This window comes from Macadamia integrifolia, chromosome 5 (assembly GCF_013358625.1).
Source record: "Macadamia integrifolia cultivar HAES 741 chromosome 5, SCU_Mint_v3, whole genome shotgun sequence".
In the NCBI taxonomy this organism is placed as follows: Eukaryota; Viridiplantae; Streptophyta; class Magnoliopsida; order Proteales; family Proteaceae; genus Macadamia; species Macadamia integrifolia.
In genome coordinates this window covers 29,625,249-29,639,912 of record NC_056561.1, presented here as the reverse complement: position 1 = coordinate 29,639,912, position 14,664 = coordinate 29,625,249, and the positions used below count along the sequence as shown (strand labels likewise).

General features: G+C 40.9%; 1 protein-coding gene across 3 annotated transcripts; it reads right to left on the bottom strand.

The window, feature by feature from the left end:
* Positions 1-9,433: 9,433 nt before the first annotated feature.
* LOC122078790 (G2/mitotic-specific cyclin-2-like) lies at positions 9,434-12,686 on the bottom strand. Of its 3 annotated transcripts, XM_042644922.1 has the most exons (11): positions 12,442-12,683; positions 12,045-12,241; positions 11,895-11,951; positions 11,749-11,806; positions 11,510-11,659; positions 11,268-11,393; positions 10,733-10,822; positions 10,343-10,564; positions 10,163-10,261; positions 9,875-10,053; positions 9,434-9,775 (listed from the first exon to the last, which is right to left on the bottom strand). In XM_042644922.1, exons 2-11 carry the CDS (start codon positions 12,230-12,232, stop codon positions 9,631-9,633), a joined length of 1,314 nt encoding a protein of 437 aa, XP_042500856.1. In that variant the 5' UTR covers positions 12,233-12,241; positions 12,442-12,683; the 3' UTR covers positions 9,434-9,630. The 3 variants fall into 3 exon arrangements, with proteins under 3 accessions (XP_042500856.1, XP_042500855.1, XP_042500857.1); XM_042644921.1 differs by having other exon boundaries at positions 10,163-10,564; positions 12,442-12,686; XM_042644923.1 differs by lacking the exon at positions 9,434-9,775 and having other exon boundaries at positions 9,871-10,053; positions 12,442-12,685.
* Positions 12,687-14,664: the final 1,978 nt, after the last annotated feature.

Sequence of the window (14,664 nt, the reverse complement as noted above, 5' to 3'; positions counted from 1 at the left end):
TTACATCAGGACACCAATGGACAGCTGATTGTTTGATCTTGGTCTCCAGCTTAGTACCGCGGGATGACCCCTAAGGACCATTTGCATGCTGAATTATTACATACTAACACATTGGCAGGAACTAAGCAGGGATTGCCATGCAGTGACACAGGTAAGTTTTCAACCCCTCAATTAAAAATTCCTAGATAGGGTCATATTAATTTTTTGCTTAATCGATGCTTTGGCCGATTTGCAAAGTTTACTGATAGATTAATCGCCCGTTTGCGCATTTGCACCTCCACCATTATTGAGCACAATGGTGGAAGTACATGATCATGGTACAAAATTTAGGAAGATATTTTCTTTGTCATTTGGCCTTGGCACAGGCCTTGGCCAAAGAGGGGCATTCTATAAACACCCAATTTTGTCACCCACCCAGGCAGTAATGACATATAGGGAATGATCGAGGTTAGTGCTTCATACCGGATGAGAATCTAGGCCTTTGGTGGTGATCCAGGTAATGGCAGTAACTCAAGAATCAACCCTAAACCCTAATCCAATCTGAAACCCAGAAGTGGCCCAAATCAGCTTAAAACCCTAATAAGCTTGAAACCTTAATTTGGCCCCGAGCCGTTTTCGGACCCAATCTTACGACACTCGATTCTAGCATGTTATATATTGACAAATTAGTTCTAATTACTCCCCGATGGTGCGGGAACGGCATAAACAAGGATTGTCAAAAAAACTCCCCTTGACTACCACACCCACCCTCTCCCCTCTCTTCCTATTTCTCCCAAACCCAAAAAGAAACCTACCTGTACTATAAGATCCTCCACTAGAACCAAAAACCTCCCCCACTCCCAACCATCTTCTTCCACTATCATTGGATATAACCGTCGGACTTCCTCTAAAGCCCCTCCCCGCTCCTTGGAGCCTGTGCTGCCCCATCAACCCCCCTTCTCTCAATGATCCCTTGGACCATTTGGAATGTCCGAGGTCTTAATTCCTTGGCCAAATAAGCTGACGTTCATTCCCATTTTCGCTCCATCAATTCCAATATTTGCTGTCTCCTGCAAACTTGGGTTCTAGAGGACAAAGCTAGTCGTATAACTTCTTCCATTGCTCCCTCCTGGTCCTTTGCCTCCAACTATCTTCACAGCTCTAATGGTCATATTTGGATCCTTTAGGACCCATCTTCTCTTCATATATCTATCTTCTCCTCCTCTGCTCAGTTTATGCATCTCTCTATTTCTCATCCTTCGGGCTCTCTCATATGCTTCCTCTTTATTTTTTATGGGCACAATTTGGCCTCCCTCAATCTCCCACTCTGGATTGACCTTCACTCCTTTGCCCCCTTCATGGGGTCCAACTCCTGGGGGATTACAGGAGATTTCAATGTTGTCCGCTTCAGTCATGAGAAGCACGAGGGCGACCCTATAGACACCCAGGCTGTTGACTCCTTCAATAACTGCCAGGAGGAGCTTAGCCTTAATGATCTCAGATGGTCAAGTACCAAATTTTCTTGGCACAATAGATGGTCGAGAAACCTCCGTGTTGCTTGTAAACTTGACGGGGCCCTTGTTAATGAATCCTAGCTGATCTCCCGGGGATCTCTGACCACAGTCCCATCTCCATCTTTGTCCTCCCCTTCTCCTTTGGCCCCAATCCTTTCAAGTTCTTTGACATGTGGTCCTCCCACCCAGAATTCCTCCCTCTTGTCCAAGATATTTGGAATATCCCTACCCCCCTCTCCTCCTCGCCACTCATTTCCTTTGCCAGAAAGCTCAAAATTGTTAAAGGTGTTCTGAAGGTTTGGAACTCCTCCACTTTTGGCAATATCTCCTTGCGTGTCTCCTATTACCGTGATAAGCTTCACTCGATCCAGCTCAGAATTCAATCTGATCTCCTCAATCCTGTGCTTGCCGTTGAAGAAGTCTAACTTCCTCCGATCTCTCCCATCTCTTGGTTCAGGTAGAAAGCTTTCTCTGCCAGAAAGCCAGGATTAAATGGCTTGATCTTGGAGACTCTAATTCTGCCTTCTTTCACTGGTCCCTCAAAGCTAGGCACAATTCCAACTCTATCCCCTTGCTCCTGTCTTCCTCTGGTACTGAGCTCTACAACCCCTCCAACATTAAATCTGAAGTTGTCTCCCATTTTACTAGTATTTTCTCCCCGTTCACCACCCCTACTCCTCCCCCTATTCCCTATAACCTCCTCAATAAATTTGTCCCTGTTGAGCTTCTTCCTAGTCTTCATGCCATTCCCTTCGAGGACGAAATCCTTTCCGCCATTCTCTCCCATAAAGCCAACAGTGCTCTAGGTTCAGATGGCTTCAGTATGGGCTTTTTCTCCTCTTGTTGGCATATCATCCGCAAAGATCTTATCCTTGCTATTCGAAGCTTCTTCCTTCGCCCCAATCAGATTGGGGGAATCAACCACACCTTTCTCTGCCTTATCCCGAAGAAGGATGGTGCTAAGTTTTGATTTTAGGCCCATCTCTCTCTATAATCTTCTCTACAAATTCATTGCCAAAATTCTTGCAAACAGGATTCAAAAAGTGATCGATTCCCTTGTTAGTCCAAATTAGTTTGTGTTTATTACTTGTAAGAGCATTGCAGACAACATCATTCTCTGCCATGAGATTATGAGGGGTTTTGATCGTAAATCCCACTCCTCTGCTGCTCTCCTTAAGATTGATATCCATAAGGCCTTTGAAAGTAGTAGTTGGGATTTTATTACTAAAGTCTTACTTCACATGTCATTCCCCCCTTCCTTTCTACATTGGATCCATTGTTGTATATCCTCCCCTAGATTCTCTGTCCTTATCAATGGTAGCCCTGCTAGTTATTTCCACTCTTCTCATGGCATTCGCCAACGTTTCCCCTTCTCACCCATCCTCTTCTCCCTCTCTTGAAGTTCTCTCCCGCTCCATTCAATCTATCACTGACTTGCACCTGATCTCCTCCCATCCCTAAGTGCAAATCCCTTCACCTCACCCATCTTGCTTTTGTTGATGATATCATGATCTTCTCCAAGGCTGACCCACTTTTCATATCCTCCATCATGGACTCCCTCTACAACTTTGAATTTCTTTCGGGTCTCTGTATCAACCTGCTTAAGTCAAATCTCTTCCTTGTGGGTGTCTCTGATGCTACATATGATCTCCTCCTCTAGATCACTGGGTTCTCCCGAGGTTCCCTCCCATCACGTACCTGGGCCTCCCCCTCATCTTCTTTAGGCTCTCGGCTCACCATTGTTCCCCTTTGCTTAACCTTTGGAGGAAGAGGGTCCAGCTTTGAATAGCTAAGCTCCTGTCCTATGCTAGGTACCTCACCCTTATTAGATCTGTCATCCAGTCCATGTATCTCTATTGGTCTAATATCTATGGTCTCCCTTCCTCTTCCATTAAATCCATTGAAAAGCTCCTCTATTCTTTCCTCTAGAAGGGGTCTGATTCCTCCAGATTTCTTCACCTTATACCTGGGATAAGGTTTGCCTCCCCAAATCTGAAGGAGGTCTTGGTATTAAGAAAATCAAAGAAGTCAACTCTATGAGTATCCTCAAGCTCATTGGAAAATTGTCTCTAAGTAGAGAAGCATCTGGGTTGATTGAGTTTAATCCTCCCTGCTTAAAAATAATTCCCTTTGGTCTGCCCCCATCCCTGTGAATGCCTCCTGGATTGGAGGAAAATCCTCAATCTCTGTCCTCTTGCTCTCACCATCATCTCCTTCTCTATTGGTAATGGCCATTCGACCTCCCTCTGGCATGATCTGTGGCACCCCTCTGGTATTCTCTCCACTCTGATCATGGCCAGAATTATCTATTCCTCGGGCTCCCCTCCTTTTCCCCAATTTTCGCTATTCTCTCCCCTTCTGGATGGTCTCCCCCCTTTCCACCCCCTTGTTGACCTCTAGTCATACCTTTCCCCCCATCCCCTGGTCACAAGGGAAGAGAAACACAAATGTACTTGGCTTCCTTCTTCCACTGGGATATTTTCTTCTGCTCTGCTTAGTCCTTTTTCAGATCCTCTGGCCCTACTATTCCCTGGCATAATCTCGTTTGGTTTAAAGGCCATATTCCTTGCCACAACTTCACAGTTTGAAGATGTCTCTCTAACTGCCTCCCCACCCAATCTTTTCTCATCTACCGCCACATCCATGTCAACCCCTCCTGCTGCCTCTGCTCCCATGCCCCTAGGGACTCCCCCCACCTCTTCTTTTCCTGCCTCTTCTCTCACTCTGTATAGAAGAAAGTCCCCTGCAGATGCTGGCCTTCCTATAGACCCATCCTTCCTTTGGATAGAGAATCCAACTGGGTTGATATGACATTTGGAGGCACCACCATTTGTGATACCATCGGCAAGCTTGCCTTCTCTGGCACCATTAACCACCTTTGGATGGAGCGAAATATTCGTAGATGGTCATCCCAATCCCGCTCCGTGGACAAAATTTGGACTACCATCTTCTTTGATGTTTCCTCCAAAATCCGCTCCTTTCATCTTAGACCTGTCTCCAATTCCCTTAAGAATAGACACATTATTGCCTCCTAGAACCTCCCTAACGGCACCATCTCCACTTCTTGATTCCCCCCCTCTTTTTTGTATCCCTTGATCCTTTTTTCTTGAGTGTTGGCTTTTGCCTTGCTCTTTGTTGTAGTTCTTTGCCCCTGTGGCCGGCTTCTCCTTTTCGTTGAAGTCACTCCCCCCTTCTTTCCTCCTTGTATATTCTCTCTCCTTTAGTTATTAGTTTATTTAATTATCCAAAAAAAAGTTCCTTCTTTGCTATTCTTGATAAATTTTGAGCAAATAAAGAGCTCGGAAGCCAGACTATTGGATAGTTCTTAGAAATACGATTCCGATGATATATCACACGCGAAAATCGAACCACCGAATCTCCCGGAAGTCAGAATAGGGATCGATGAACTTGATTTGTGCTCGATTTTTCTCGGGACCCATTTTTTTGGCCGGACCAGTAGGGAACCCACACGGGCCCATATAGTTCAATACGGACCCTGATGGGTCCATCAGAGGCCCACAGTAGCCTTGCCCAAAAAGGAAAAAAAAGAAATACAAAAAATATAAAAAATATTTTATTAAATAAAAATGGCCTTTTTGGGAAAGTTTTGCGACGGGTCCATCAAAAATAAGGTATTTTTTGTGCATTTAAAAGGAGAAAAAAATTATTTTTTGGAAATTAAAATTTGTGGACTTGTGGGAGCTTGATGGCAGACCCATGGATTTGTTTTGGAGATCCATAAGAGGGGGGGTTGACACCTATAAATAGTGTCTTCCTCTCCCACATTAAACACACGAAGGCATGGCCAAGAGGGAGAGAAAAGAGAGAAAAGAGAGAAAATAAGGAGGGTGAAGGAATTCCTCCACCCCCACCCTTGAGAAGCACACTAAAGCTTGGAGAGCTACTAAAGGCCTAGATTCCCCGAAGGAGAGGAGCAAGCAATTGAGGTCAATCCTGTCTGATCTAGGGATCCACACCAGAGCCGCCAGAGAGTCAGTCGGGGTTCGTCACCTCTTGACTTGGAACAGGGGTCAAAGTTAGGTATATTTTCTAATAGAATAGTCATGTGTAGATTCTTCATTCAAATGGCGTGTATAATTTTGTAAATTAATATTTAGTCATGCATGTGGGTTAGGACTTAGGACATAAGAAAGGGGAATATTCGAAAACCAGCATCTAATAGGGAGACCAGTTCAACTGGGTGAATTGGGTACCTAACACCTTCCCAACTTCATAACATGGCACTTACCCTAATCTCTGGACTAGACCGAGTCAATCTTGGGTCCGTCCCAACGGTTCGGGCCCACATCCCGGGTCCTAGGCCCTAACCCTTGGTGGCGACTCCAAATGTTTATTTTAGTTCTTAAAATATACTTGAGGCGGATAGCCCCGCGAAAGAGGCCACACATGTGTCTTTGAGCAAGGACGTGACAGCGCGGCGGCCCGTGGGAGCAGGCTTTGACCACCCCCTCTACAAATACATAGAGAAAAATGTGTGTCATCTCCCTCAGCCACACTGCCCACACATTATCATATATTGAAGAGGATATGACTCGGTAGAGTGTTCCACACATCACTTACAATACCACCTAGTAAAAAAGATTGAATAGGATTTTTTTTTGCTCCATGGTGTTGATCATAGCTCTCAGGCTGAGCCACCATACAACAAGTAGCATTTTCGTAGGACCAGTGAGCAATAGTAGGGTGTGCTGACTAGAACCCACAACCAGTTGACTTGAGCAGTGATGTGGTAAGGGTTTCCTTCCACTCGGCTACCAACCCCGTTGACAAAAAAAAAAAGGCAATCGACCAAATCCTCAAAAGTTGTACATCTCAAAAACAGTTGCAAATTTTAGTCAATGACTCAAATTTAGTTGATAACAGTACCGGTGGCAATATAGCCTCTAAAAGAAAAGAACAAGAAGAAAAATAAGAAAGTCTATGCTATTGGAAAGTCAGAAAAGGAAATATAAAGGAGGGAAAAAATAATCATTCCTAAGCAACCTTTGAGAGGGGAAGAGGTGAAGCTCACCAACAGGCAAGGACAAAAGGACAATGAACCAATGCGTGAATTACGGACTCTTCATACTCCTTACAAAGAGGTCAGAGTGGGTGCAGAGCTAAATCCCTAGCAAATAAAAAATATTGGTGGATAAGGCTAGAGACCAATTAAGTCATGTAGGAGAGCTTGTAAAATGCTACAGGCAAAGTAGCCAACTGAGAATCTGCATATAAATGGGTCAAAGCAACATTGCAAATTTTAAGAAGCCCTTGACAAAGAACATCCCTACCTTTATTAGGTAGGATATGCCAACCTTGTCTTATCAGTAACACAAGATTAAAACATCCCAGATCATGGAAAGACAAAAACCCCAACATTATTACTCAAGCATAAAAAGTTATACTTTCACCAGTAAACTGGAAACCCCTTTATCCTTTACTATCCTTCCAGAAAAAATGATGAATAAGCTTTTTTAAATCATAAATAGTTTTAAAAGGCATTAAAAACATAGAACTAGCTTAAAGGGAATACTAGTAGCAACGACCTTAATAAGGGTTTCCTTGCGAGCAGAAGGAGAGAATCCTTCCACCCGGATAATTGGTTCTACAATGCTATTAAAAAGAGTCCTTTTAGTGCATCCAAATTCAGTGGGAATACCAATATACTTCCCAAGAGAAATATCCAGACTAATATTATGGGGGTGTTAAACATGATACTGGATTTCTGAAAGTTAATTTCCTACCCAGAAACTAAGCAATAGTCAGATAACAAAATCATGAATACCATCACTTTCAAGCTTTTTCGACTTAAGGAAAGAAGGAAAAAAAAAATGCAATCAAGTATGTTGATTGTTCCCCAATAACAGAATACCTTTTTCTGTATATACTGCATTTTTTATTCCATCCATAAATCCATTTTCTTCCCTATGAGTTACAGTATCGATAAGAATTCTAGTTCTTACTGTTCATATGTTATGTTATGAATGATGAGATTCCATTGATACAGAGTCAATACAGATTCCATTGATACAGATGAGAGACACAGAGGGCTGCCCTACAAGTTTTAATACCATGGATGCACTGTAACAGTTTATTTGCAATAGGTGGCATGACAAAGTCTCTTGACAAAGGATAACTAGGTATGGACTAAGTGGACACCCTTGCAAAAGCTGATGCTTAGGACATACCTGACGTATTATAGCACCATTAACGTTAACATGATATAATACCGTAGCAACACGTTCCATCATCCATCCAACTAATATCCACTCCAGTGGCTGAAGCATTCCAAGAAAGTCCACTCAGTTTTATCATAGGCCTTACTAAAATCTAATAAGTATCATAATTCTAGATTTTCTCTTAGTAGAATGCATTTGGTGTAATATCTAAAGCGCAACATAAATGTTATCAGATAGTGCTCATGAGGGAATAAAGGCACTCTGATTCTATGATGTTGTAGATCATAGTGCATAGGCTTATGAACCGAAAATGAATCATTTCATCTATATACTTCTACTTAGGGATGGGGATTATGGTTGTGCAATTAAATTGTTTGAGCAGGTCTCTAGTGTAAAAAACTATTGGATAGCCCAACAATGTGCCAATAGGATTGATAAAAATTGGTTGGCATTCCAACCAATCCAGGAAAAGTAGAGTGCATTTGGCATTCCATCAGAATTTCATCAGCGAAAAGGGATGGCATAGTTACCAAAAAATGAAAAAGGAATGGCAGAAACCTTTGGAGTTATACATCGAAGGAAATTAGGATTACCAAAAACATAATGGATGATATGAATAAGTCATTAAGAAAACCTAAATTGTGAAAGAACATATTTGGAGCTTTGGATTCCTAAAATGTGATTATAATGGTGTTTCTAGGCCATCGTAGTATGGGAAAAGGTAGTGTTGCAATTCCAGATCTTCCCACCTGATTATTTTTCCTCTTGAGAGAGAACCTTCAGGTGGCGCATAAAACTGTCCAATGCAGAGAATCTGTCTCTTGGAGATTTAAATGTTTTGGATTTTGTTGGATTTCTTCAAGAGCAAAGGTGACTTGGGCAATCTCAACACTACAGTTTTTTAATGTAACAAGACTCCAATGCCTAGCTGATTACTGAGTTAGAAAATTTTATGAGAAAGCTTGAAAGAAACAATGCAAGGGGGGAGGGGTCAGGGTGGGTCTCCCATTTGGCTTCCATAGTAAATCTATTTCTAGGTTTATGATCCAATCCAACCATTGCACGGAGGTGGACGACCATACAGTTGTGGACCTGTAACAGATCCCCATTGAAAAAAACCTTAACAATGCTGAAGATCAAGCTCGTTTATTTGAACAAGAGCATGAGAGGGGAATCCTGTTCTCACCCATCAAAGTGAAAAATGCTATTGTTGTTCTAGTTATCAAGGAATGATATAAACCCCTCTATGTTTCAATTGTAGGAGAACAAACTTCCGGTAAAACTTCTGAACTGCATTGGACCAGCTGGTGGAGTCTTTTCCTACAATAATGCAGTTTCAATTTTAACTTCCACTAGCTAGAGAAGAATTTCAAGTGCTGGCCTTTTTACATTCATAATCATCTTTTATCATTAAAATGCCTAGGCCCATCTATTTTCATTTTCATTCCAAGTAACAAAACATTCTTAAAAATGAAAAAACCGATGCCCATAAAGTCCAAATACGTTTGCTTCATCTTGTTCAAGTAACAAACATTCTTAGCCAATAGAATGTTTGTTTTAGCTCATGGAAAGTCAATTTGAATTCTCAAGCACTAGATGTCATGACGAGTTTGCTATTCTCAAGCACTAGATGTTATGACGAGTTTGCTTCATCATGTTCAAGTAACAAACATTCTTAACCATTGGAGCCATCATCATGGTAACAATAGTGTGTTAAGAATGTTTGTTGAGACAATTTGAGACAAATGAATTTCCATCATAGATACAAAAAGAGAATTACTTATAACGAAATAAGCAATGATATAGAATCAGCAACAAAAGAACCCATAATCGCAACTTCCATTGCACTATGACACCAACACCAATCCCTCAAGTTCACATAGTTAGTGATCCCTTGAAATTCTTTACCCAACCAAAGAGCATCTAATTCACCAGAGGCTTATAATTCTCCAACCCGGTTAGAGTTTGATGCCTAAAAGAAAAATAGCTGGTTCAGATTTTGCTGAATAACCAAACTTCAATGTACTGTACTTCCTGTACACCCCGGTAAGCTTCCCCGTTCCAGCTTTCTGATGGAGAGCAACCATCGACTTTGAACACTCCCTACATGACAGAAGCAACATAGCTTTATAAATGAGGCATCTCTTGATATCATGAAATCTTGAAGTTTGTTTAAGAAAAACAAAAGAGGGTACCACTCACAGGAGCTGAAATTCTGTATAGTTTGCATGCCACTCGCTGGTCTTGGTCCATTGCCTAGTCCTGTTAAGAGTACATTGAGAAGTGTAGATTGCAGCAGCAGCTAACAAAGATGGAGGGAACCTGAGCATTTCATACTCCACCAGGCAAAGCTCAATCATGAAGAAGGAGAGAAGCTCGAGCTGGCCCCAAAGTCATATTAGGACAATTTCATTATAAAGATTTTTGCCTAGAGATCAACTTCTAAACAATATATAGTTGATTACACATTGGAAGACCATTACTACAAACCTTCTTGTCAGATTGAGCCACTTTCAGGAATCTCTTCATGAACACATATGGGGTTGGAACAGACATATTAAACTGTAATGTGTTCAGCATCAATCTCTCCTGCGACCATGGAAAGAAGCATTGGTTCAGAAAATAAAAATCATCCAGTTGATCATGATCGAAAGGGGGAAAAAAGAGTACCATTTCAAGAATTTCTTTTCTTGTGTAGGCCTTGTCAGATATTAAGATTAGATCCTCCACAACAGGAACAGAAACCTCTTCATACTTGCATGCTAAGAGCATGGCTGTGACTCCAACCAACTGCAGCTTCTTCCTCACGATTGTTTGCTGTGCTAAGAATCTGTCTATAAGATTGACTGTGAGGAATAACGTCTCATCCATGAGCTCGAACTTGTAATGTACCTGTTGATTTGATTGAATAAATAAATAATCTTGGGTTATTAAGAAGCCTGATTCAGCAGCCAACAACAAGGCTGGGGCTTCAACAAACTAGAATTAATGAGAATAGAAGCTACACTTGCAAGATAGCCAACATGTTTCAAGGAATATGACAGTTAATTAATACAATACCTCTATTAGCCAATCAATGAGGATAGCCCTCATCTTCTGGTTGATGTCAAACTGTTGCTCCATATAAGTCAGAGAGACACAGCTGGAACTCTGCCAACAGAATGAGATACATTAGTATCTCAAAGTAAACCTGCTGGAGTATTTTGGTAATGCTTGGCATAATTCTCCAAAATTTGACCATCCAATGCCAATTTGTATGCTCTCTCACTGACCAGGCTACTATAGTCTAATAACCATCCATGAGCACAAGCACTTGCAATTAAGATTTCCATTTTTACCAAGGACCGGAATAATGCAGTTTATGATAAGAATAAGATCAGATAATTGAATGAATAACTGGATGGTGGAAATGATGACATTATTATGGATCAGTCTACTCCAAGTTTTGTTTGAAGATATGATGCCCAAGTAAATTTTCTAGTAAAATAAATTGATCATATTTCAACTTTCTCTACATGTAAGAGAAGTTGCAAAACTAGAAGTTGGCAAGCATGTAACTGTGCTCTTTCAATAATAATGCAAGGCAGTTCTTCACCTCAGATTTTCTGTAGTGGGCATAAATGTCTTCAATGTAATCAACAACGGCAAGTGGGTTCTTCGAATCACAGCTGTCAATATCTGTAACAGGGTCCAGTGTTATATCCTCCATTTCTACCTCCTCCTACAGCAAATCATCACACCATGATTTCTTCCTTTAATTGGTGACAAAACTCATTTCAGAATTAGTTAAAAAGAAAGAAATATTAGTTTTAATTCAAAATAAAGGTCCTAACAAACCATCTGATCAATGTCATCCAATATGGCTTCTGTGTGCTTCACAAATATGGGAACAGGAAAATCATGAGTCCCCTTGTAATCATCCACATCAATGAGGACAGTACAATCTTCAGATGTTGCACTTGTAAGAGATGGGATTGGCCTAGCTTCCTGTTATTTCATAGTCCAAGAACAAACAATTCAATATGTAATAATAAAAATGGATATTGTTATTCTTGTTTTCCCTACAAAGCAAGTACCTCAAGACAAGGCTGCTGCTGCTGCTTCTGCTTTGTTGCCATGTCTGCTGCAAATTTCCTAAACAGACATCGAGAAACCAATCATGAAGAGGTTGATCATGAATTCTGATTGGAATTACCAAATTTTATATTCAGCATTATCCAACCTTGTAATTGGCCTATGAAGTGGAATAGGGGGGATCTTATCACAGGTGGTCTGTTTTCTGATTGAAATAGAACAGTATTAGTAAATTCACATAAAAACTAAGAAAATATCTAAGATTGATGAAATATCAGATTAGAGGTTTAGAAATTACTCTAAGAGGCCTTTTTTGTTGGCTCTACACGGGTAAGGAGCAGCTCCCACTAAATTCATATTAATGTTGCTTAAAGCTCTTCGGTTGTGTCCAATCTCTGGAACAAATTTCCCACCCCCCATCCGTAGTCCACCTTGGAAATGTGCGGGCCTAGCCAAACCTGGATTGTTCTCATCTGATCCGGCCATATTGATGATCTACAAGAAAAAAATTCAGGAGAAGAAAAGAAACTAATTCAGAAAACCTTTAGAGTTCATAAATCCAATTCATCCATAAAAACCCTAGATACACAAAAGCCAGGTAGCGATAAGCACAGTCAGGAAGAAAGCTCAACAAACAAAGCCCAGATAAGAAAATTAAAAAATGTTATGATAAGAACAATGATCCAGAAACCTACAGGACTCTTCTACCAAGAGTTTTCTCCAACAAATCCAACTTCCAGTCTCGAAATCGATCATCCACCGGATTCCCAACTCTAAACCGAAGCAGAGATGGACTACTAAGACGACTCCATTGAATAACCAATGGAGGTATCTCTACCTTACTTAAAAATCTCTTCTCTCTCTCTCTCTCTCTCTGATCTATTGGGTCTTGGTTTTGCTCAAGAAGGAAAAAAAATGGAAAATCAAAAAGGAAAAGAATATCGAAGGGGATACGGAAATAGCGGATATATGTCTGTAGATGCCCTTTTTTTTTTCAAATACAACGGCTAGTTAATACATACCGTTGGATCTTATGATGAAAAGTCACGTTGGTCTGCGTGATTCTAACGGTTATATCTCAGCATGTGATTTCAAAACTTTGATCTCTCACTACTTCCCTTTGAATGTCAGTGGTTGGGTTACTAGGGTTTAAGTTAAGAGGTTAGGAGTTACAGGTACGCGTCCCTGTTAACGTTTAACTCCAACTAACATGAAATATCCAAACAGTCCATTACGTCCTGTTTGATTTAAAAATCTGGAACATTGACTGAAATTCCATCCAAATCATGGGAATGATGAGTTAACCAAAAATGCAACCAATTGTCAACCGATAGGTTGGACCAGTTTTGGTTGGTTTTGGTTTTTTTAATGAAATTCGGCTTGATTTCAAATTCTTATCGGTTTATGTTTCGTTCTTTTTTTTTCCCTATCAGTTTTAGTATGATTTACAGGACTCGAAACAGGATCTAATACACTCATAACGATTTTGATTCGAATCAATTTGGTTGGACCAAACTTACTCCACCAATAAGGTTTTTTTTTTCGGTAAAAGACCAATAAGGTTGTATGAGCCTTACATGCTAACCTTTCTTTCTTCCATTTATTTTAATAAATATTTTCAGAAACAAAACTGTAAAGGCTGGCAGTACAAGAGGGCTGCCCTGTAGCACGCAGTTTCTTAAAGAAGCTGTTAGACATCTGTCGGGTATAATTTGACTTTTCTATCGGACATTTCAAGATTTCTTCCGGATCTGATAAAAAAAAATTATATATATTATATAAAATGTAACCTCTCTCTACCATTACTATACACGTGGTGAATCAATCAAATGTGAAAACGGAAACCGTTCAATAAGTGGGCCCAAGGTCCTAAAACCCGGGATCCGTCATGGCTATACCGATCCAGATTGGCCAGATCGGATTGTATCGGATATGGTTTAACCCTTTGATCATACATGTGTATTGAGATTTGAAAAGATCAAGATTACGGATAAGTCAAAGTCGATACCATTTTAATCCGACTTATACTGACAGACCTAGAGTTTTAGAACAATGAGCGGGCCGGGCCACCTAGCTTAATTTTTTATCCTTAACCTTAAAATAGCAGTGAAGCTGTAGATGTGGTAGGGGTGTTGAAGGACAGGACTTGGATTATCAATTCGGTGGGCCTCAGATACCAAGATGGCAAGATCCTTATCGATATGATGGTCGGTGGGTTAGAAATTTGTTTTACATTGATTAGTTATCATTTTAAAAGGATTTACTTAATTCTCAGTTAGGCCCGGTTTGTTTAGAAGGGAGTTAAGACGGGATAACCTGACATATGGGACCCACAATGTAACGCGATGAGAGATAGGGATTGTAAAGTACTAAAGTGAAGGTAGATAGTAATGTAGCATCCCACCCATCTCGTTTGATTGGGTGGGAGGGTTCGGGAATTTTGGAGTGACGGAGAGGGGAGTCGAGTGAGAGGAAAGGGGAGAGAGAAACCGTTGGGATTGTCTTGACATGTGCAAGACAATCAATTAATCAATTCTGCAATCGACAACTTCAAGTATTCTCAGTGAGGTAGAGAAGGCAAAGGTCAAGGATCGGCCCAGCATGTAGAAGACATATGATTCTGCTATCGACAGCTTCAAGTGTTCTTCAATGAGGTAGAGAGAAGGCGGAGGTCAGAGATTGGCTTGGCATGTGGAAGACAATCGATTCTGCAATCGACATCTTCAAGTGTTCTTCAGTGAGGAAGAGAGAAGGAGGAGGTTAGAGATCGGCTCGGCATGTGGAAGACAATCGATTTTGCAACTCGAACTGTCAGCTGGGACTCCCCATGTCATACCCTAGGACAGTTTGGGGTTTGATTGTCTTCATGTTCAGGTTAAGCAATAGAGAGAGATTTGGGGAGGACAGTTTTGGATTTG